General features: G+C 41.7%; 1 protein-coding gene across 27 annotated transcripts in view; it reads right to left on the bottom strand.

The window, feature by feature from the left end:
• Positions 1-21,863, bottom strand: part of UBR5 (ubiquitin protein ligase E3 component n-recognin 5) — a 140,954-nt gene that overhangs the window by 99,567 nt on the left and 19,524 nt on the right. For 26 of the 27 annotated variants that reach the window (XM_043507469.1, XM_038389368.2, XM_038389362.2 and 23 more), the window contains exons 2-7: positions 13,756-13,800; positions 13,201-13,282; positions 12,950-13,026; positions 12,004-12,123; positions 5,226-5,415; positions 1,587-1,746 (exon numbers count right to left, since the gene is read on the bottom strand). In XM_043507469.1, coding sequence (XP_043363404.1) covers positions 1,587-1,746; positions 5,226-5,415; positions 12,004-12,123; positions 12,950-13,026; positions 13,201-13,282; positions 13,756-13,800 — 674 coding nt within the window. The remainder of the gene's footprint in view (positions 1-1,586; positions 1,747-5,225; positions 5,416-12,003; positions 12,124-12,949; positions 13,027-13,200; positions 13,283-13,755; positions 13,801-21,863) is intronic. The other variant, XM_043507488.1, reaches the window with a different exon arrangement.

The raw sequence follows: 21,863 nt of genomic DNA, 5'->3' as shown, positions 1-21,863 counted from the left end.
ATTACAATTTTAATGTCAGGAAGTTTCAGTCTTATCTGGGAATGTTTGGTCTTTCCAAAGGGAGGATCATAAAAAAAGTTAGCTAAGGAAGGAACCATTTTCTAGGCATTTATTGAAAACTTAGACATTGTGCTCATGACTAATTATCTTACATTGATTCAAGACAGTCTAGAGTCATCAGCTGAAGTCACAGTACTCGCAAACAGACGTGTTATAAGTCAAAGATTGTCAGATGGTCCCTGCAAGCTTGCCGCTATAATCTGAAGTAGTACTAAATCAAGAGAATCATGAACTCGGCACAGGATTGGATTGGAAAGAAACTCTGGTCTAAAGAGTGACCAAGGATGCTTACCTCCAAAGCTGAAGGCAATTTCACGATTGATGCATCCTTGTTTTCTCAGGAGTAAGAATATTTACTTTGAATAAATTTGGGAAGAGAGTAAAATGAACTTATTTCCTCAACTACATCTCTGGCAGATAGATTGTGCAACTAATTACTAAAGAGAAAGATGGAACAAAAAGTGCCTTAATTTGCTTTTTCTGTGCCTACAGGTTCAACCAAAGGACTCTTGATTCTAAAGCAAAATAAAGTTGTCAGATGCAAATGCAGGAAAACACACTTTGTCCAATCACATGGTAGACAAGATAGAGATGAAGGAAGCCCATGAGCTTCTTGGTGAACCAGATGAGCAGAAAAACCCATTAGAAAAATATAGTAAAATGTCATTCTATCATACAAAAAGAAAACCTACTATGCACACAGAGTTTAGACATTTGATTTTCATACTATGCACCTAGCCAAAACATACAACCATTAGAGTTGGCTACTACATACTTTCAAGCATGTTTACTCAAGAAGAAAAGTCCAATTACGGAAATATTAGTCAATGCAAGAAAAGGCTGAAGGACTTTTAAAAGCAGTTACACAGGAAAGACACTATTTCGATAAAGGCTCAACCAGCATGACAGCAACACTCCAGCACTGCTATAAGATTTAGTTATGAGGATATTTTGAGGCTAAAGAATAGAAGTCCTCAAAAAAACTATCAAAGACTATTAAGCTAGACCTTATTCAGCTCTTACACAAAATATCTTAATAGAAAGCTGAACACATTTTTCTCTAAACAATGCATCTTAAAAGTTCACATTATCACAAAGACTAAAATTCAAAAATGTGAAGAATTCATTTCTTCATTAGAATTAGCATACTTGCCATAGATGCATGCATGGCAGTCATCTCACTGAACAGCAGCATAGTTTGTAATGCTGATGATACGAAGCCCAGCATCCAAAACTCACTTATGTGTTACCCACAAATTAGTAAAGACAATAGTTAGTTTTTTTAAAACATCAAAGCTATTCCCTTCTCCAGGCTTCCCAGTGCAACTTGTTATCCATAACAGACTGAAATCTCCTGGATGCAAGGACTATCTTCATTGTGTACCTTGCACAGCACAGAGCACATTGTTGATGTTCAAATAGAGAGAACTGAGAACTTGTTTGCATTTTCAGATAACCCTTTTGAGACAGGAGAGCTCAACAGTATTTGAAAGATGGAAAAAAGGTAAGTATCACGATATACAAACCTCCAGGTAGATATGATTCACTTGCTGTGTCATCTCCATCATCTCCATCTTCATCATCACGGCTCAGCAAATTATTTACAGCAAGATTTACGTCAAGATTTGTCCGCTGGAGTTCTCGTATAATGACACTTCTGGATTTTCCTTGTAAAACAACTTGTGCCTGTAAAATGCAGAACACTTATTTGTCATTCCCAATTCACCAACCATCACTCTGAATGATTTCTCTCTACAAGAGCAAAACTTCCTGAAGTAACGAAGAATTGGAGCGCGACTGCTGATTTCTCAAAAAGGCAAGTATAGTGTATGAAGGCCAATGGTCAACATTTTGGTTCATCAGTACATGGAAATCAAGTCTCCAAATGAAAAGCAAGTTTTTGGGTTTTTTAAGTCCCAAAAAGCCATATGTGATAGTTTGCATACGGTAATGAAGAACACCAAGGTGAAGAAGCTAATGAACAAAAGTAATACAGCTGAAAGAAACTAGTTTTATGGGAACGAAGACTGCATTTTCATTCCTTTTCCCCACATTTCCTTTATAAAAAAAAACCAAATGCCTTTTCACCTCTCACAATATCACCTTCCAAAGTGATATTGTGAGAGGTGAAAAGTTATATACAGCTGTTATGCATTATTGCTGCTTGATTTCATTCTATATTCCCAGATAAAAACCACATTAAGACGGAGTTAAGGTTGAAAGTACACAGTAATTTAAATTTTAGAGTATTATCTATTTTACTCTAAAAATTACTGTGTACACTTTCAAACTTAAGTCTGTCTTAATGTGGTTTTTATCCTGGAATATAGTAATTATCATACAACCAAGAGTGCTAAACCCAGGACATTCATAATTAAACTTAAAAAAATACAAATGGGTTAAGGTATGGAAGCGTGCAGTTGGGGCACAGGAACAACCTTAACTCTGCCCTATAACACCATGTAACAACAGAATTATGATTAAAACATTTTAAAACTTGTGCTCCCAGATTGGATTCAACCATTTTTTAAAGAAAGATCCCCCTGCCCTGCATTTCTTCCCTTCAGGATGCAAGGGGGACAGCATTACGGTTGTCTGGGTGCTCTCACTATGCATTCACATATACCTTAACAGAATTAATTTCTTTTAAGTTTAAACTTTGGAAACTCAGGAAAACAAAAGTAAAATGTTTGGTTTGGGGATAATTCATTTCTTATAATATAGCTTTACCCTAAATTATTGATCTGTATGTTCAACCATAATCCTGTTTTAAGAAGTTTGTGTCTAGGAATATTTTGATGGGTCTTTCTTTAATTGAAAATTTTCATATATTAAAAACTAAACAAGAAACTTAAGTGCGCCCATGTGATATTTCTGTGATTTGATGATAAAAAGTAACAACCTTAAATCATTAAATTTTTTTTAATTAACTTTTATGGCCAAAAATCGCCACTATGCTCTGGCTGCTTTATGCTACTCAGGTGCAGCACAAAGCAGCAGAGCATACTGACTGGTTGAGAGAGTTTACAGGTGCTTTCTTGCATCAGAGTATGTAAAGCAGCTACGGTATACATCTAGTTCCTCCTCCCTTCTGCACCCACTGCATTCCCCTAAGTACATACTTACACTTCTCCCCTTTCCCCTGTATACTCCCACACCCTGCTATCTTCTCTGTTTAATAGATCTGGTAAAACAGCTTTTGGAAGGGAATATTTAGGATTAATGAGTTTGGGGCGAATATTTTTCATAACCCAAAAGTTTTTCTGGAAGAAGAGGGTGGTACATAAAGTCTTCTCTTTCAGAAACCCTCAAGAAAAAAAAATCCATTGGTTCAAATGAGAAAAGTCAAAGTGCTCTCGGGTAAGAGTGTCACCCTATGCTGTGAGGAGGTTTAGAGAACCACCCGAACCACTGAGAACAAAGGGAAATGGCAAGGCCAGGTTCTTCATAGAATTCTCTGTAGCAGATTATTCTTCAGCAGAGTCTGAAGAAACTCAGTTATGAAGAACAGAAAAAAAAATATGAACCATAAAGTTTTTCAAATGCAGCCTATATACCCAGATTTCAGTGATTTTTAACTATTTAGGAAGTCTGAGGAGTCTATTCTGTTAAAAATCATTATGGAGAACAAAAGTGTTGGTCACTGGGTGCAAGATTTCTTAAAGGACACATTTCATTTTTAAACTACTGAACTACTTAATGGATTTACTCGTAAATTCTCAAAAAATTCATTTTATACTCAAAGAGTAAGGAAAGAACATACTGTACTTTTCTGTACACAAAGATGTTTAATCCCTGCTGTAAATGAAAATCTCAAGTCACCCTTAACTATGGAGCTGAAACTGGTTCCATAATAGAAAAGGAGTACTTGTGGCACTTTAGAGACAAATTTATTTGAGCATAAGCTTTCGTGAGCTACAGCTCACTTCATCGGATTCATCTGTAGTTCACAAAAGCTTATGCTCAAATAAATGTTAGTCTCTAAGGTGCCACAAGTACTCCTTTTCTTTTTTGCGAATACAGACTAACATGGCTGCTACTCTGAAACCTGGTTCCATAATGTTGTTAATCCCTTCCTTTCTGCCAACACTGGCTCTCTCCCCGTCTCATTCAAACACATGGGCTGCCATGCGCTCCTATACAGACTTTTAAAGATTGAATTCTCAACCTGCTGCTTGCTTGTTTTTGTTTTGTTTTTTTAAATAAAGTCTACCCTCCTTTGCTTATGCATCTTTTCCTTTTTCTTTGTTGAACCAGGTCTTGTAAAACTCCCTCAATCACTAATGACAAAAGCATTTAAGTTTTATACAAAAAAAAATTCTAATGCAAAGAAAGTTTTCCAAACGTGAAATGAATGTAAGTGGATGAAATGCTGTCTTCTTAAGTCTGCATGTAGCAGTAAAACTTACAAGAATCAGATCAATTTCAATCTGTTGCCTACTGCTTTGATCCTTGAGGAAAGCAAAGAGCATGCCCAGGACAGCCTCCGATAACTATGGGAAGACTATTGGGTACTTACCCAATTGCTCTTAGAATTCCAGTGGGTAAGAAGGCCAAAACTGACTTTCTTCCATCTGTATTGGACACTGAGAGTGTTACAGTTTCTAATGTGGACATGAGAACAGTTACCCAGGGCTTTGTGATCCATGGGGATTGTGACCAAAGTGTTTCTATTGGACAAATAAAACAATCCCAACCAATTCCATCTCCTTTACCCTCCTTAACAGAGACTTATTTGCCTCTACTGTCAATAACCTCGACATCCATTCTTGAACACGAACTCTCCTCCTGCAACATCCCCTCTATCTGCAGATTACCAACTCTAAAACATTGTGTATGTATGCCATGCCTCATCTCCACCTCTAAGTTCTAGTCCTTGCCTACAACTCTCTCATGTACAGATTCTCAGATCCAAAAAATCATCACCTCCCCATATCTACCGTTCTCATCACTCATTCCATTATGAGGAAACTGGCACTCATGTGTCCTTGAATATGAACTTGATAAATCTAAAAATAAAGAAATTCAGCTAGACAAGGTCAGGTTTTTCAGATACAAGAGGAAATTAAAAGGCAAAGAGAACACACAATACCCCACCACCTATCAATATATAAGCAGTTTCCAAATGTTTATCAACAGAGGCAAAGTTCTGCCAGCTTACCTACCTGTGAAATGAGTTCCTCTGGAATTACTGATGCTGGAATCACTGGCTGTGGCTGACTACCCAACAGTCCAGATCCTCTATCACGTCCAGTGCGAATAACTCTGGTTTGCCTTCGGGAATCCCGAGCTCCAGCTGATGATCTACCAGAGGATCCTCCTCCACTTCCACCAACCCCTGAACTCCAGCGGCTTCTAAGGGATTTACATTTTTATTATTATTTTAAACAGATCTGTACATTTTCTGAGCTATTTTAAAAGGGTAAAATGTATTGGATTTTATCCATTGGAATCTTCGCATCAGACACCTTATGGGATACATTTCATTTCTATCGCGTTGAGAAAAGTACAACTGAGGCTGAGCCATGTCACCTCCATGTAAAAGAGAGAAGAGCTTGTCAGCTTGAATTCTCAGTTGATTTCTCCAGAGCGGTGATCTCTAACACTAATAAAGCATAAACAATGTAAACAGCAGTAAAACTGACCAACTCAGGAAAAAAATGAAAGTGTAAGCTTGGGCTATATAGAAGAAATTGTAAGAACAAGAATTTGGGGGTAATAAATTTTATTGTTCAAGACTCTACACCAGTCATGAATCTTGGAGTTTCTAAAAGCAACAGTAACATCAACAAGAAAGTATTACACCCAACTGTGCACAGCATCGTACTGAGAAGTGCACATCAGAGGAGGTTGCCACATTCAGCCAACAGAGCTTCAGAGACGGTCATGACACTCAGCTGGCTGTCTTACAAATATCTAACAGCTCTTCTGACCTGTTCATCTAGAAGAGGCCACTACTCAAAAGAAATGTGCCTTGAAGCATTCAGTCATTTCCCTGATGCTAAGGCCTTGTCTACACTACTGGGGTAAGTCGACCTAAGTTACGCAACTCCAGCTACGTCAATAACATAGCTGGAGTCAACATACTTCGGTGTCTACACTGTGCTGAGTTGACAGGAGACACCCTCCTATCGACTTAGCTTACACTTCTCGTTCTGGTGAAGTACCAAGTCAAAATGGGAGAGCAATCTGTGGTCGATTTAGTGGATCTTCACTAGACCCGATAAATTGATCCCCAGCGCATCCATCACCACACCATCAATCCCCAGTAGACATGCCCTTAGACAAGCTTCTCCAACTACTTCTGTAGTCTATCTGCAGGGCACAGATGCTACCTGGTCTGAACCTATTCCATTTGGAATAGTTACTAAAGCTTGGTATTGATTCCTGTATATTAGTCCCGGGGGAATTCTGTGCCACTGCGCAATGCAGAATTTGCACAGAATTAATGTTCTACCCAGAATTTCCTTTCTCCTCCACAGAATTGGCATTGCAGAGCTGCTGGCTGCCACTAGGGGCCACTGGACCCGGCAGAGCCCACCTCCCCAGCTTGCAAATAGAAGCCACTGCTTGTGGGAGGGGGAAGGAGCTGGAGGATTCCCAGCAGCTGCAGTTCCCGGCACATCCTCAAGGAAGAAAGCGGTGTGCAGAAAACTCCACACAAGCCTGAGGCCCAGAATCAGACTGTTTTACCTTCTGGATCCCTGGGCTCTGGAAGAATAGGGGGTGAGAGTGTCTGGACTTGGGAATGGGGGTCGCAGCTAGGCTGGAGGGAGGAGGCGGGGGAAGGAAGTGCAAGTGTCTGGGCTGAGGCAGCACAGAGCAACTGGGCTTGGGGAGAGGGGAGGCAGAGAAACAGGAGCCGGGTTGTCGTAGGGATTTCTTTAACTCTCTCCTCCTGGGGGAGGTTTTCGTGTTTATTATTACAGACACAGTTGTTCACAGGTACTTTGTAATAAATTACCAAAATAATTGAAACTGGCATGATTAGTGTTATTTTGACAAAAAATATGCAGAGTTTTAAAATATTGTTCACAGAATTATTTTTTTTGGAGCACGATTTCTCCATTTCACAAGGGTGAGTAAACAAACATTCTCATTTTACTAGAGCCCTACCAAATTCATGGTCCCTTTTGGTCAATTTTATAGTCACTGGATTTTAAAAATCATACATTTCATGATTTCAGCTATTTTAATCTGAAATTTCAAGGTGTTGTGATTGTAGGGGTCCTGACCCAAAAAGGAGTTTTGGGAGGGTTGCAAGGTTATGTTGGGGGGGTTGTGGTATTGCTACCCTTACTTCTGCGCTGCTGCTGGTGGCAGCACTGCCTTCAGAGCTGGGGGACTGGAGAGCGCACTGGGATCCCAGCTCTGAAGGCAGAACCACCGTCAGCAACAGTGCAGAAGTAAGGATGGCATGGTTTGGTATTGCCACACTTCCTTCCGCAGTGCTGCCTGCGGGTCACTACCTTCAGCGCTGGGTGCCTGACCAACAGCAACCGCACTCCAGCCCCCCAGCTCTGAATGCAGTACAGAAGTAAAGGTGGTAATACAGTGATCCCCCTGCAACTCCCTTTTGGGTCAGGACCCCGAGTTTGAAAAACATTGGGCTCTCCTGTAAAACCTGTATAGTACAGGGTTAAAAAAAAGAGTCACACAAAAGACCAGATTTCAGAGTGCACAACCCGTTTTTCATAGCCTTAGATTTGGTAGGGCCCTACATTTTATAGATAGGGTAATTGAGATTAACAGAAGTAACTTGTTCAATATTAGTGCCAAAAAAAGGAACAAAACCAGATCTCCCAATTTCTAGAGCCATCCTCAATCTACTCGATCACAGCTACCTTTTACTAGTTTAAAGCAGCCACAGAATTCCTTCAGATCGATCTATGCTGGAGTAAACCTAGCTAACTCGCAGCATGTTGAGAATCTGAAAACCTCTTTAGTTTATCCTTAGATATGACCAGGCTTTGGAGGATAAATCAGCCATCCATTCCTTCAGAAAGAGAGCTTTTCTGACCAATGTAGATGCTGTCATATTGCACACTGAGGCTTAACGATATCAGATATAGCATCTCTGATAATTTAATCAATAGTATGAACAAAACTAGTTAGCAAGGACCAGCCTCATCTTTAACAGTTTCAAGAAGAGAAAATACAGAAGACCAAACATCTGATCGATAAAAAGAAATATATATGCTGTCTGAAGCAGCAACTGCTAAAAAGATTCCTAGGAAAGCAGTTCTCTCTCTCTCTCACACACACACACACACACACACACACACACAGAGTTGCTGGATTTAAAAGAAAGACTGGATGTCTAAACTACAATTTTATAGCCCCACAGCACGAGCCTGAATCAGCTGACAGAGTCAGCCGTGGGAGTTATATTGAGTGTAGACACATCTACATCTTGTTTTTCACCTTCATCTCTGCAGTCCTACACTCCAGTATACAAGGAATTAGTCTGAATTATATTAGGCATATCTCGTCTACATGGTTCAAATAGTCAAGTTATTTCCATCAACGCACAGTTCAAAGAGCACAGTTCTCAAACTGTACACAGTGGACTGCTAATGGTCTAAAGATGGTCTGTCACAATAAAGAAAAAGTACACAATTGAAACACATCATCCCAGAAAATAGGAAGCCTGTTAACAAGGCTCTGTTGTTGGCATAAGCATCAACCATGAATTTCTTGATGGCAGCAAAATTGGAGAGAGAGCAAAAACACAAGTGAACAGAAGCAACCATACAATGACTTGGACAAATAAGAGCAGAGGCTTTGAAGCAGCAAAGAGAGATTTGATACTAATATGTATAAAGTTGTACATTCCAGGAAATAAAAATACAGAGAAGGTGCAATATTTGGGAGGAAAGGGAACTGGAGGTAAATTAGTATTGAATTAAACAAAGTTTATCTTCACCTAATTTCTAGAGGTCCTGTCTATACTGCACTTTCCCCTAGCTAGGAAACCGTTTTTAAACAATTGCACAAAACAGTGTTTCTGCAAACACAGTTATTCTGGCTAATGTGGGCTGGCTATAACTTTGTTAACTCCAGTTTAAGCAGATAAGGGACGTGGATCATGAGGATTTCTAGTTTAAGTATTCCATAATTTGAAAAAGTTGGAGAACCAATGTAGTACAGTAAATAATCCCTTTCACTACAGCAGTTAACATTTACTTTTGTTGTGCTGATTTGGAATCCTACAATTATCCACTTTTGAATTGTTCCAGGAAAGGTCTGAAGCTCCTTAGGGTTGTTGTCCTGTTCATACAGCAGCATCAAGCACACTGACTGTGCTCAATTGAGCACATAATATAAAAATTCAATTTAGTGCTCTCTACATCCCAGCTAGAAGCTGCATGCTTTAAGCTACAGAAAAACTATTCCAACACCAAGTTTCTACACACTTACAGACCCAGACATTTTTTAGCTTGCCTTAAAAATAAGATTAGGACAAAAGGCTCAGACACTAACTGTGTTCCCTGTAAGCTGCTCGCTTAGGCAGCCGCGCAGGAGAGATTTAAGTGCCGCCCAGCTGATTAGCTGAGTGCGCACAGCCGGCAGCATGTGTTCAGGTGCTGCCCTACCCAGGGATGAAGGTAAGTCCTTTAAGTTACTGATATTCCAGAGTCTTTCGGAGAGAGCGAGGCCTCAACCAGAAGAGGCAGGGCCTTTACATCCCTAGGCCCTTTAAATCAAGATTTAAAGGGCCCAGGGCTCCAGCTGCCGCTACCACAGCAGAGCCCCAGGCCCTTAAAATAACCATCGGAGCCACAGGGGCTCCTGGCTGCCACTGCTACCCCGGGGCCCCAGGGTCTGGCAGAGCTTTAAAGGGCCTGGGGCTCCGCTGCATTAGCGGCAGCTGGGAGCCCCTGGACCTTTAAATCACCGCTGGAGCCCCACTGCCGCTACCCCAGGGCTCCAGCAGTGGGGCTCTGGTGGCAATTTAAAGGGCCCAGGGCTCCAGCCGCCGTTACCGCCCCGGGCCCTTTAAATAGCCACCAGAGCCCCGCCACTGCTACCCCAGGACTCCGGCAGGCTCAGGGGACAATTTAAAGGACCTGGACTGTAGCAGCTACCGGAGCCCCGGACTCTTTAAATCATTCCCAGAGCCCTGCTGCCGCTCCGATGGCTATTTAAATGGCCCGGGTTGGTAGAGGCAGCAGGAGCCCTGGGCCCCCACCAGTTCCCCAGGGCTCTGGCAGCAGGGCTCTGGTGGAAATTTAAAGAGCCCAGGGCTCCAGCCGCTGCTGGGAGCCCCAGGCCCTTTAAATTGCCGTCTGGGGAAGCCGATCCGCCCCGGTATGGCGCACAGGCTCTTGCCGGTACGCCGTACCGGGGTGTACCAGCTTACTTTCACCTCTGCCCCCACCCGCACGTTGCTCCTCCTACTGCCTGCATAGAGTAGGGGATGGTGCTGATGTCAGGGTGTCCCCCTTTCCCGCCCATGTACCCCAGCTCCACAGAGCAGAGGAGGGGAGACACCAGAACAGAGCTGTAGAGCTTTTAGTGAGTGTCTTAAAGAGAAAATGCACTGCTCTCCCCAGCAGCCAGCGCGTGTGTGCATGCACACGCGCATGCACACACACACACAGTCTCTTTCCCACTCACCTCCCAACACATACTTGTATATTGTTGTTGTTACTTCTTGGTACTTCCTGTAACGCACATATATTCTCTGTAATTTTATTCTTTCGATGTGTGTTTAGTGTTTTGACTGGTCTACGCATTTCATAATTTTTATTTCTCTTACACTTGCATTTAATTGTTTAAGTATTGAGTTCTAAAATGCCTAACCTTTCCTGGCTGGAGTAATTATCCCTATGGTAACTTTTTAAAAATATCTATTATATCTAGGTTTTTTGTTTCTACTGGTGGCACACATCTTGATGCACATTTGTTCCGCACATGGATGGAAAAAATTAGAGGGAACATTGCTCTCTACATAAATTTCATAGGATTTCATTTCTTGCATTTTAAATCATACAAAGCACTAGCTAAAGTTAGTTTATTCTTTGACATAAGTAAGGGATATATTCCACTTTGGTCAAAAGCCATTGCCTCTCCTCCGTTTAACCATGCCGCAAAATTTCCCACATATTCAGGGACTATGATTACAGAATTTCATAATATCCACTGAAATATTCACTAACAAAATGTGACAGTGTTCAAAATGTCTTTAAAAAGTCAGAGAATGCAAAATCTATTACGATTAATTAGTGGAGACTAAAGTACATGAATATATACACATTTGACTTCAATGGAACACGCATCAATTTAAAATCTAGTTAATTTAAAATAATTAAAACTAATGTAGTATTCCTCCAAATTCCTCTATCGATTTTTGTGGCAATCAACACTTTCCTTTTTATTTTTATTATTATTACTAATAAAGGAGTTTGTTTCCCCTTACTGTGTGAAAGACATACATGGGAAACCAACTAAGGTACACAGAAGGGCAAAAATAAAACTGACTATGAACAGAATGTTGCCAAATGCACAAAATAAACCACAATTTTTTCCCTCTGGAATCCCTTTCATTTAAAAATTTTAAGTATTACTTTAATACTAGTAGTCTAAAAGATTTCCAGCAGAAGTGTGGTGTTTAAATAGACTCTGTCCCTCTAAAAATTAGTCATGGCCCAAAATTCAAACACGAATACTTTTCAAAAGGACAACACAACCAACAGTATGAGTTTAGTTTTGATTCTATGTATTCTGAATTGGTTTTGTCCTGAATACAGAATATCTTCAAATCTTAGGTTCTGAATGATGAGTTGTGATTTAATAAACAGGGTTTTTAAGTTGTGCCTAGCTAAACAATTGCTGCATTTAAAACTTTTCATACAAATTGTATACAATTTATATATGTGTATACACACAAACCCAAATATGGTATAAAAAGATTGCAGCCTCAATCCTATCAAAACTTACCCAAGGGTGTTGCCTGCCAGTCTGCCCAAAGTTTCAGAACCAGACAGAAACCATGGGGAGTCACTAGTCCTGCCTGGCCTGGATGTCCTTCCTGCCCCTGAGCCACTGCTCAACTTTGAACTGAAAGTAAAAGATGGTAAATCAGTCACAAAACAATCCCAAATGGGTTAAGAACAACACCTGGAATCCCAGGTCTAAAGTCTCAGGGACTTAGTCTGGTAACATACCAGCTTAAGCAACACCCTTGGGGAATACTCCAAACTAATCTAACTGCAAAACAGTAAGGTGTATAGTGAGATACTGAAAGCATGCCTAATAGATATTCATGTCAGCGATCCATTGTTTTTTTCTTACAACAAAAAACACCTTTTTAATAGAATAACTGCAAACACATTATTCTAATTACTTTGAATCGAGGTAGCCTCTGAACTTCATGTTTAATTTAAGGTATATGTACAGACTGCAATTGTCAATGTTATTTCTGTAAACTTGCTATTTTAGCATTAAAAAAATTGTTTTAAGCCCAGATTTGAGTTATTTTGATAGTAGTCCTATCAAGAGCACTTACCTGGGCTAAAGTTAATGAAAATCCTTCAGTTGGTACCACTGTCAAAGTAGGTTCAATATGGGGTTTAAACACACACGTCTGTTCCTTTCAGAAAGTTTCTGTTTATTATTATGTTAAAGAGATTCTGAAGGACTTTTATCATCATTTTGGTACTAGGTATGGCATTTCTTTCAACACAAAAATATAACTATCAAGCTAGAACTGAATTGCTTGGCTACATCATCACAACCATTGTAGCACACCTAAAGATTTCCTGCATGGTACTAGCATTCATTTTAAATTTTGAGGATAGATTTCAAAGACAAATATATAAGAAAATCCAGATTTATCCATTTCAAATATCTGATGAGTACAAAAAAAAAAAAAAGTATTTCTTACCCATCATTATTGTCAGGTTTACCCAATTCCAGTCTGTCTGGCTGAACTGAAAAGCCAATCCTGCAGACTCTACCGTCCTATTTTTAAAATAAGAAAATAGTGTGTCCAAAATTGAAATGCAAGGCAGAATTAGAGAAAAATCAAGTCTTCAGTTGCTTAATTAATTCGGTTGCATTAATTTAATGTTAAAAAGGATTATGTTTAACCGTATGGTTTCAAATTTGTTATGAGAACACATCTGAGTAATTTACCTCAAGAAGAAATGCAGCATGATTTGGTCCCACCACACACTGTTTAATAGTAGCCTGTTCCAATACATTCAAAGGAGGGTGGCTGAAAAAAATAAAAGTGAGCACGTATAACATTTTTAAACTTTTGAACTCTGAACAAAAATTAAGCGCTACTTGGAAGATGCAATGTGCAATCATGGTTACTGATATAAAACATTCAAAATGACTAAAAATGTACATTAGTTGAAGCAACTATGATGTATTTTCAGTCATTACGCATAGAAAAGGCAAAACAAAAAGCTTAAAAGGTGATAAAGGAATATTGTATATTTTATTTCAGTCAGCAATAAAAAGTTGAGTCTATACTCCAAATTAAATTCATTTTATGAGGTTGATGCTTACTAATAGATAATCAACAGCTAGAACTTCCTTCCTAGAAAAAAGTTACCTTTTCAGAAATATATAAAAAAATAAACATTAGTAGTAGAAATGTACATCTACAATGTAAACTTTTGCTTGTCAGTCAGAAAAATTGTTTTGCTGAACGGTTTTACAGCAATGGCTAACATGTCTTACCTATTTAAATTGTATTTGTTCAGCTTCTCTGAAACTTCCCTTAACCTGCAAAAAAAAAAAAAAAAGTGCATGCTATATGAAAGATATCCTGTATTATACGCGAAATTCACTTAAGCAACATATTTGTTTTGTGACATGATTTATTCTGCTCAACCTCTTACCATTGTGTGGTTTCTCCAACATACTACACAACTTGAAATTACCACAGCAGTATAACTCTACCCGCAGACATGGACTGCCACTTAATAATGAAGTTACATTTCAGAACACAAGTCATCAGACAAATTGTGCAATTCAGTGTTGGACACAACATCAGTAGGCACCAAAGTTAAATTATAGCAACGACTCACTACTACATAGTGATGAAACCCAGTACAAACACTGCAAGATGCCAGGACACTGCACTACAATTTTGTAGGGGCCAGCCTCAATTCAACCATTTACTTTAGGATTTTATGCTGCCATCCATTACCATAGAACCCAAGTACAATATCTCTTTACTCCCCTTTCTCACTCATTTTTGGTTGTTGGAAAGAAAAGGGCATTCATTATTCCTGTCTTGTCACCATACCCTTCCTAGCCAACACATATGAAGTAACACAGGCGAACAATGCTTAAGGCTGCAATTTAGTCACGGAATCCGTGACTTCCAAAGAACTCCGTGACTTCAGCTCTCCCCCCCCCCGGCTGTCAGTGGAGGGGGACAATGGAGTTCCAAGGCCCCATGGGTGGTGGAGGTCCCTGGAGCCCGCACCCAGCTGCCCAGGCTCCCCATTTTGTCATGGATACTTTTAGTAAAAATCAGGGACAGGTCATGGGCTTCCCTGACTTTTACTAAAAATATCAGTGTGGAACCATGGAAGATTTAAAACCAACACATGATTCTCAAATAAAAAAGTGAGGGGAGGGGGAAAAACTCAAATATAAAAACTGTCAAATAAAGAGATAAACGATAAATGCAACTTGATGTAGGAGATCAAAATAGGTAGACAATTCAGAGAAATCAGAAATATTTATTATTCAATAGTGCCAAAGATATGGACCCAGCTCCAAAAAGCTTAAAGTCTAACATTTACACAAACATCTCTGAGATGCTCTTTATGACATCTAATTGATTGAAAGATCTGAGCTTGAACAGAACCCACAAGAGCATGTATCTAAGGCCAAGGGCTGCTCCACAGAAGGGACACAGTCCTCAGGGACCATGCAGTAATTTCCATTCCTCCTCCCCATCTCTGAACAAAGTTTGTTTCTAGGCAGTGAAGCACTCTCAGATTGAAGATGCTTACAGTGCAATTTAGCCAACAGATAAGCAGGAGTTCAGAGAGTGCTTGCTCTGATTCTCTCTCCTCAATGATCACAGTGCCTGAAGCTTCAGAATAAGAAGGTTCAAAGACTTAGGATCTACACACTTTGATTCCAAATGTCTCCCAGATTTAAAGGTAATATTTTAATTCTGTTGGGAACCAAAGCCACGGGAACTCTTACCCTATCAACACTGTACAAATGCTGCCTGGATAAGGAAAAACTAAATGCATAAAACAGTCTTTTCTCCATAAAGAGACAAGTCTGGTACAGAGAGCATCTTCTCTAAGTAATAGTCTCCCAAGCATTTCAGAGCACAGGAATACTTGAACGCCTACACTGCAATGGGAGGTGTGATTGCAGCACATGTAGACATAGCTAAGTGAGCTGCAGCAAGCTCTATGGCCCTCACCCCCAACAGGCACCTTGGATTCATGATCCCCAGTCTCTACACCAGGATCTTATGGGACCCCGAGAAAGCAGCATTATGGCTATCCTCCCTCGTCCGGATATAGGACATTTAAAGTCTCTTTACACCACGCTCCAGATCTCTTATGCAGCATAAAGGAAATGAAGCAGAGGTGAAGATCTCTCCCTCAATGTTTAATTACAATCCATATATGGGCTGAGGTATAAATCAGGACTATATACTCCCACAATGCTCACTGACATGCCCACTTGTATCAGTAGAATTAGCACAAAGATCAAAAGTACAGTATGACCTTTATGTAATTAAACATTTAACTATTATAGGAGAGGTAGTAGTACCTCCTATAGTTAAGTTAGCCTAAAATTTTCATTATAAGACTCTTTTCAGTTGCTTATAACTCTGCCAAACGTAAAACATTCAAGTTGCAATTCTCCATGCCAGGTGTTTGCCTAAAAAAAAGTTCCATTTTTATTTACTTAATATTTTTTAAAGTTTCAACTAGAACTGTTCAGATGTTTCCAAGCAACAAGATTAAGAAAAAATGTTTTTAACCCATGTTACAATTCTTGCAACTCTTTTGTTGAGAAGCTCTAGCACACACATGCTTTGGAGACAGTGTGGGGGGGGGGGGGGGGCGATGCCTTTCACACTCTGGTGTGAGGGATGTGCCTTTTGTCACCCCTATGAAAATTCACTCAAATTTGGCCAAGTTATGAACCTTCAACAAATGACAATTCACACATCCTCAGTAGAGGCTTGTTAAAGTTTGACAGTGGTATACAATCACCAACCACCCGACCAGAATGGTGATGGTAAGATTAGTGGGGCTGTAAAAATAGAAAACTCAATAATAATTGGGGATTTCAACTATCCCCATATTAACATATCACCTCAGGACAGGATGCAGAAAAAGTTTCTTGACACCACAAATAACCGCTTCTTGGACCAGCTAGGTCCTGGAACCCACAAAAGGAGAGGCAATTCTTGATTTAGTCCTCAGTGGAGCACAGGATCCGGTACAAGAGGTGAATATAGCTGAACTTCTTGGTAAGAGCAACCATAATATAATTAAATGTAACATGCTTGTGGGGGGGGGGGGGACAAACACCAAAGAAGCACACTATACTAGCATTTAACTTCAGAAAGGGGAATCACACTAAAATGAGGACGCCAGTTAAACAGAAATTAAAAAGGTACAGTCACAAGAGTGAAATGCCCGCAAGCTGCATGGAAACTTTTTAAATACACCATAATAGAGGATCAACTTAAATGCATTCCCCAAATTAAAAAACATACTAAGAGAACCAAAAAAGTGCCACCATGGCTAAACAAAGTAAAAGAAATGGTTAGAGGCAAAAAGGCATCCTTTAAAAACTGGAAGTTAAATCCTACTAAGGAAAACAGAAAGAAGCATATACTCTGGCAAGTCAAGTGTAAAAGTATAATTAGGCAGGCCAAAAAGGAATTTGAAGAGCAACAAGCCAAAGACTCAAAATCTAACAGCAAAAAAATGTTTAAATACATCAGAAACAGGAAGTCTGCCAAACAATCAGTGGGGCCACTGGAAGATTAAGGTACTTAACGGAGCACTCAAGGAAGACATGGCCATTGTGGAGACGCTAAATGAATTCTTTCCATAGGTATTCACTGAAAAGGATATAAGCAATTCTTTTTAGGTGACAAATCTGAGGAAATGTCCCTGATTGAAGTGTCAGTAGACGAGGTTTTGGAATAAACTGATAAATAAAACAGCAATAAGTCACTAGGACCAAATGATATTCACCCAAAAGTTCTGAAGGAACTCAGATATGAAACTGTAAACTACTTACTAACTGTGCTACGTAAGCTATCACTTAAATCATTTCTGTATAAGATGACTGGAGGATACCTAGTGAGACAGATTTTTTTTTTAAAAAAGGCTCCAGAGGTGATCCTGGCAATTACAAGTCGGAATGCCTAACTTCAGTACCAGGAAAATTGGTTGAAACTATAGTAAAGAACAGAATTATCAGACACACAGATGAACATGATTTGTTGGGCAAGAGTCAACGTTACCTTTGTAAAGGGATATCATGCCTCACCAATCCATTAGAATTCTTTGAGGGAGTCAAACATATGGACAAGGGTGATCCAGTGGACATAGCGTACCTGGACTTTCAGACAGCCTTTGCCCTGGTCTACACTACGAGTTTAGGTCGAATTTAGCAGCATAAGATCGATTTAACCCTGCATCCGTCCACACAATGAAGCCATTTTTGTCAACTTAATGGGCTCTTAAAATTGATTTATGTACTCCTCCCCGACGAGGGGATTAGCGATGAAATCGACATCGCGAGGTCAAATTTGGGTTCATGTGGACGCATTTCAACAGTATTGGCCTCCGGGAGCTATCCCAGAGTGCTCCATTGTGACCACTCTGGACAGCACTCTGAACTCGGATGCACTGGCCAGGTAGACAGGAAAAGCCCTGCAAACTTTTGAATTTCATTTCCTGTTTGGCCAGTGTGGCAAGCTGATCAGCAGGGGTGACCACGGAGTCCCAGAATCACAAAAGAGCTCCACCATGGACCGAATGGGAGGTACTGGATCTGATCTCTGTATGGGGAGATGAATCCGTTATCAGAACTATCAGCTATCAGAAATCCGTTCCAAAAGACGAAATGCCAAAATATTTGAAAAAAATCTCCAAGGGCATGAAGGATAGAAGCTATCACAGGGACCCGCAGCAGTGCAGCATGAAACTTAAGGAGCTTAGGCAAGCCTACCAAAATACCCAAGAGGCAAATGCCCGCTCAGGGTCAGAGCCCCAGACATGCCGCTTCTATGATGAGCTGCGTGCAATTCTAGGGGGGTGCCCCTACCACTGCCTCACCCTGTACATGAACTCCTGCAAGGGGGGAGTCTCATGCACCAGGGATGAGGATTTTGGGGATGAGGAAGATGACGAGGAGGGGGAGGTTGAAGGTAACACACACCAGGCAAGTGGAGAAACCATTCTCCCCGACAGCCAGGAACTGTTTATCACCCTGGAGCCAATACCCTCCCAACCCGGGCTCCTGAACCTTGAAGGCGGAGAAGGCAGCTCTGGTGAGTGTACCTTTGTAAATATAATACACTGTTTAAAAGCAAGCATGTTCAATGATTACTCTGCCCTGAAGACTTGGATGCATTCGCAGCCAGTACAGCTACAGGAAAAAATCTATTAACATGTCTGGGGATGGGGCAAAAATCCTCCAGGGACATCTCAATGAAGCTGTCCTGGAGGTACTCCCAAAGCCTTTGCAAAAGGTTTCTGGGGAGGGCAGCCTTATTGCATCCTCCATAGTAGGACACTTTACCATGGCAGGCCAGTAGCACGTAGTCTGGAATCATTGCATAAGAAAGCATAGCAGCATGTGGTCGGGGGTGTCTGCTGGAATTCAAGCAACATCCGTTCTTTATCTCTCTGTGTTATCCTCAGGAGAGTGATATCATTCATGGTCACCTAGTTGAAAGAGGCAAAAAGAAAAGGAGTACTTGTGGCACCTTAGAGACTAACAAATTTATTAGAGCATAAGCTTTCGTGAGTTACAGCTCACTTCATCGGATGCATTCCGATGAAGTGAGCTGTAACTCACGAAAGCTTATGCTCTAATAAATTTGTTAGTCTCTAAGGGCCACAAGTACTCCTTTTCTTTTTGCGAATACAGACTAACACGGCTGCTACTCTGAAACGTAGTTGAAAGAGGGGAATTTTATTCAGGGGACATTCAGAAGTGGCCATTCCTGCTGGTCTATTTGCCTGGGGCTGAAAAAAAATCATCCCTGTTAGCCATGCGGTGGGAGAAGGGGTGAAGCTATCATCCCAGAGAATTGGGTGGGGGAGGGGGGCGCGGGTTAGTTGGGTTTGTGCTGCACATTAACCTGAAAACATCAGCCCCTCCTTTTAAATGGCCAATGTGTCTTCTTCAATTTTAATCTTTTTTTTTCCCCTCCTGCAGCTGCAAATGCTTCAACGTTGCGACTAGCATCTCTGTCGAAGAGGCTAGCGCAGATAAGGCGAAAAAGACCGCACTCACGATAAAATGTTCTCTGAGCTCACGCAGTCCACCCAAACTGAAAGAGCCCAGTAGAATGCATGGAGGCAGACAATGTCAGAGTCCAGGAAAGCACAAAATGAACGCAAGGACAGGAGGGATGCGCAAAAGAATAGATGGCTGGAGCAACAGGAGAGGTGGCAGCCAAATGATGAAAGGAGGCAGGATGCAATGCTGAGGCTATTGGAAGATCAAACTGATATGCTCCGGAGTATGGTTGAGGTGCAGGAAAAGCACAGACCACCACGGCAGCCCCTGTGTAATCAACCACGCTCCTCCCCAAGTTCCATAGCCTCCTCATACAGATGCCTAAGAACATGGGGTGGGGGGCGCTTGGGGTACCCAATGACTCCACCCCAGAGGACTGCCCAAGCAACTGAAGGCTGGCATTCAATAAGTTTTGAAGTACCCCAGAAGGCCTTGTCCTTCTCTCCTCTCCCACCCCACCTGGTGCTTCCCTCCTTCCCCACCCCTCCCAGGCTACCTTGGCAGTTATCCCCCTATTTGTGTGATGAATTAATAAACAATGACTTTATTGCCTCTGCAAGCGGTGATCGAAGGGGGAAGAGGAGGGCGGTTGGCTTACAGGGAAGTAGAGTGAACCAAGGGGGCGGGTTTTCATCAAGGAGAAACATACAGAACTGTCATACCATAGCCTGGTCAGCCATGAAACTGGATTTCAAAGCTTCTCTGATGCACACCGCACCCTGCTGTGCTCTTCTAACCGCCCTGGTGTCTGGCTGCGCGTAATCAGCGGCCAGGCGATTTGCCTCAACTTCCCACCCCCGCCATAAATGTCTCCCCCTTCTCTCTCAGATACTGTGAAGCACACAGCAAGCCGTAACAATGGGAATATTAGTTTCACTGAGGTCTAACTGAGTCAGTAAACTGCGCCAGCACGCTTTTAAACGTCCAAATGCACATTCTACCACCATTCTGCACTTGCTCAGGCTATAGTTGAACAGCTCCTGACTACTGTTCAGGCTGCCTGTGTACGGCTTCATGAGCCATGGCATTAAGGGGTAGACTGGGTCCCCAAGGATAACTATAGGCATTTCAACATCCCAAACAGTTATTTTCTGGTCTGGAAAGTAAGTCCCTTGCTGCAGCTGTTCATACAGACCAGAGTTTTGGAAGATGCGAGCATCATGTACCTTTCCCGGCATCCCACGTTGATGTTGGTGAAATGTCCCTTGTGATCCACCAGTGCTTGCAGCACCAATGAAAAGTACCCCTTTTGGTTTATGTACTCACTGCCTTGGTGGTCCGGTCCCAAGATAGGGATATGTGTTTCATCTATTGCCCCACCACAGTTAGTGAATCCCATTGCAGCAAATCCATCCACTATGACCCGCACGTTTCCCAGAGTCACTATCCTGGATAACAGCAGCTCAGTGATTGCATTGGCTACTTCGATAACAGCAGCCCCCACAGTAGATTTGTCCACTCCAAATTGATTCCCAACTGACCGATAGCTCTCTGGCATTGCAAGCTTCCACAGGGCTATCGCCACTTGCTTGTGAACTGTGAGGGCTGCTTTCATCGTGGTATTCTTGCGCTTCAGGGCAGGGGAAAGCAAGTCACAAAGTTCCATGGAAGTGCCCTTACGCATGCGAAAGTTTCGGAGCCACTGGGAATCATCCCAGACCTGCAACACTATGCGGGCCCACCAGTTTGTGCTTGTTTCAGGGGCCCAGAATTGGCATTCCACGGCATGAACCTGTCCCATTGCCACCAGGATGGCCAAATTGCCGGTGCTGTGCTTTGAGAGAAATCTGTGTCCATGTTCTCATCATTCTTGTCACCGAGCTGCCATCGCCTCCTCGCCTGCTTTTGCAGGGTATGGTTCTGCATATACTGCATGGTAATGTGCAAGGTGTTTACAATGCTCATAACTGCCACAGTGATCTGAGCCAGCTCCATGCTTGCCGTGGTATGGCATCTGCAGGAGAGCAGAGAGGCAGCGGAAGCAGTCATTCAGTGATGGTTTGCAGACCTACTGCACTGTCTTCTGCCAGGACACAACAGCTGAGCAGGCTGCACGCTTGCCGTGTTATGGCATGACAAGAGCAGCCAAGCAGAGTTGCAGCAGAAGCAGCCTTGCGAGATCACCAGGAGAGCACAATGGCAGCACAAGTGGTGGCTGACAACCTGCAAGGTGGATTCATGGGAGCAGGAGAGTAGAGTTGCAGCGGAAGTGGGAGCCCATGAGAGACAACATGGAGAAATTCGCTATCGAGACTAGAGCAGGAGAGCAGAGTGGCAGCGGAAGCAGTGATTCAATGACAACGATTAGC

The sequence above is a fragment of the Dermochelys coriacea genome, chromosome 2, assembly GCF_009764565.3.
Source record: "Dermochelys coriacea isolate rDerCor1 chromosome 2, rDerCor1.pri.v4, whole genome shotgun sequence".
NCBI lineage: Eukaryota > Metazoa > Chordata > Testudines > Dermochelyidae > Dermochelys > Dermochelys coriacea.
This window is presented reverse-complemented; position numbering and strand designations above follow the sequence as displayed.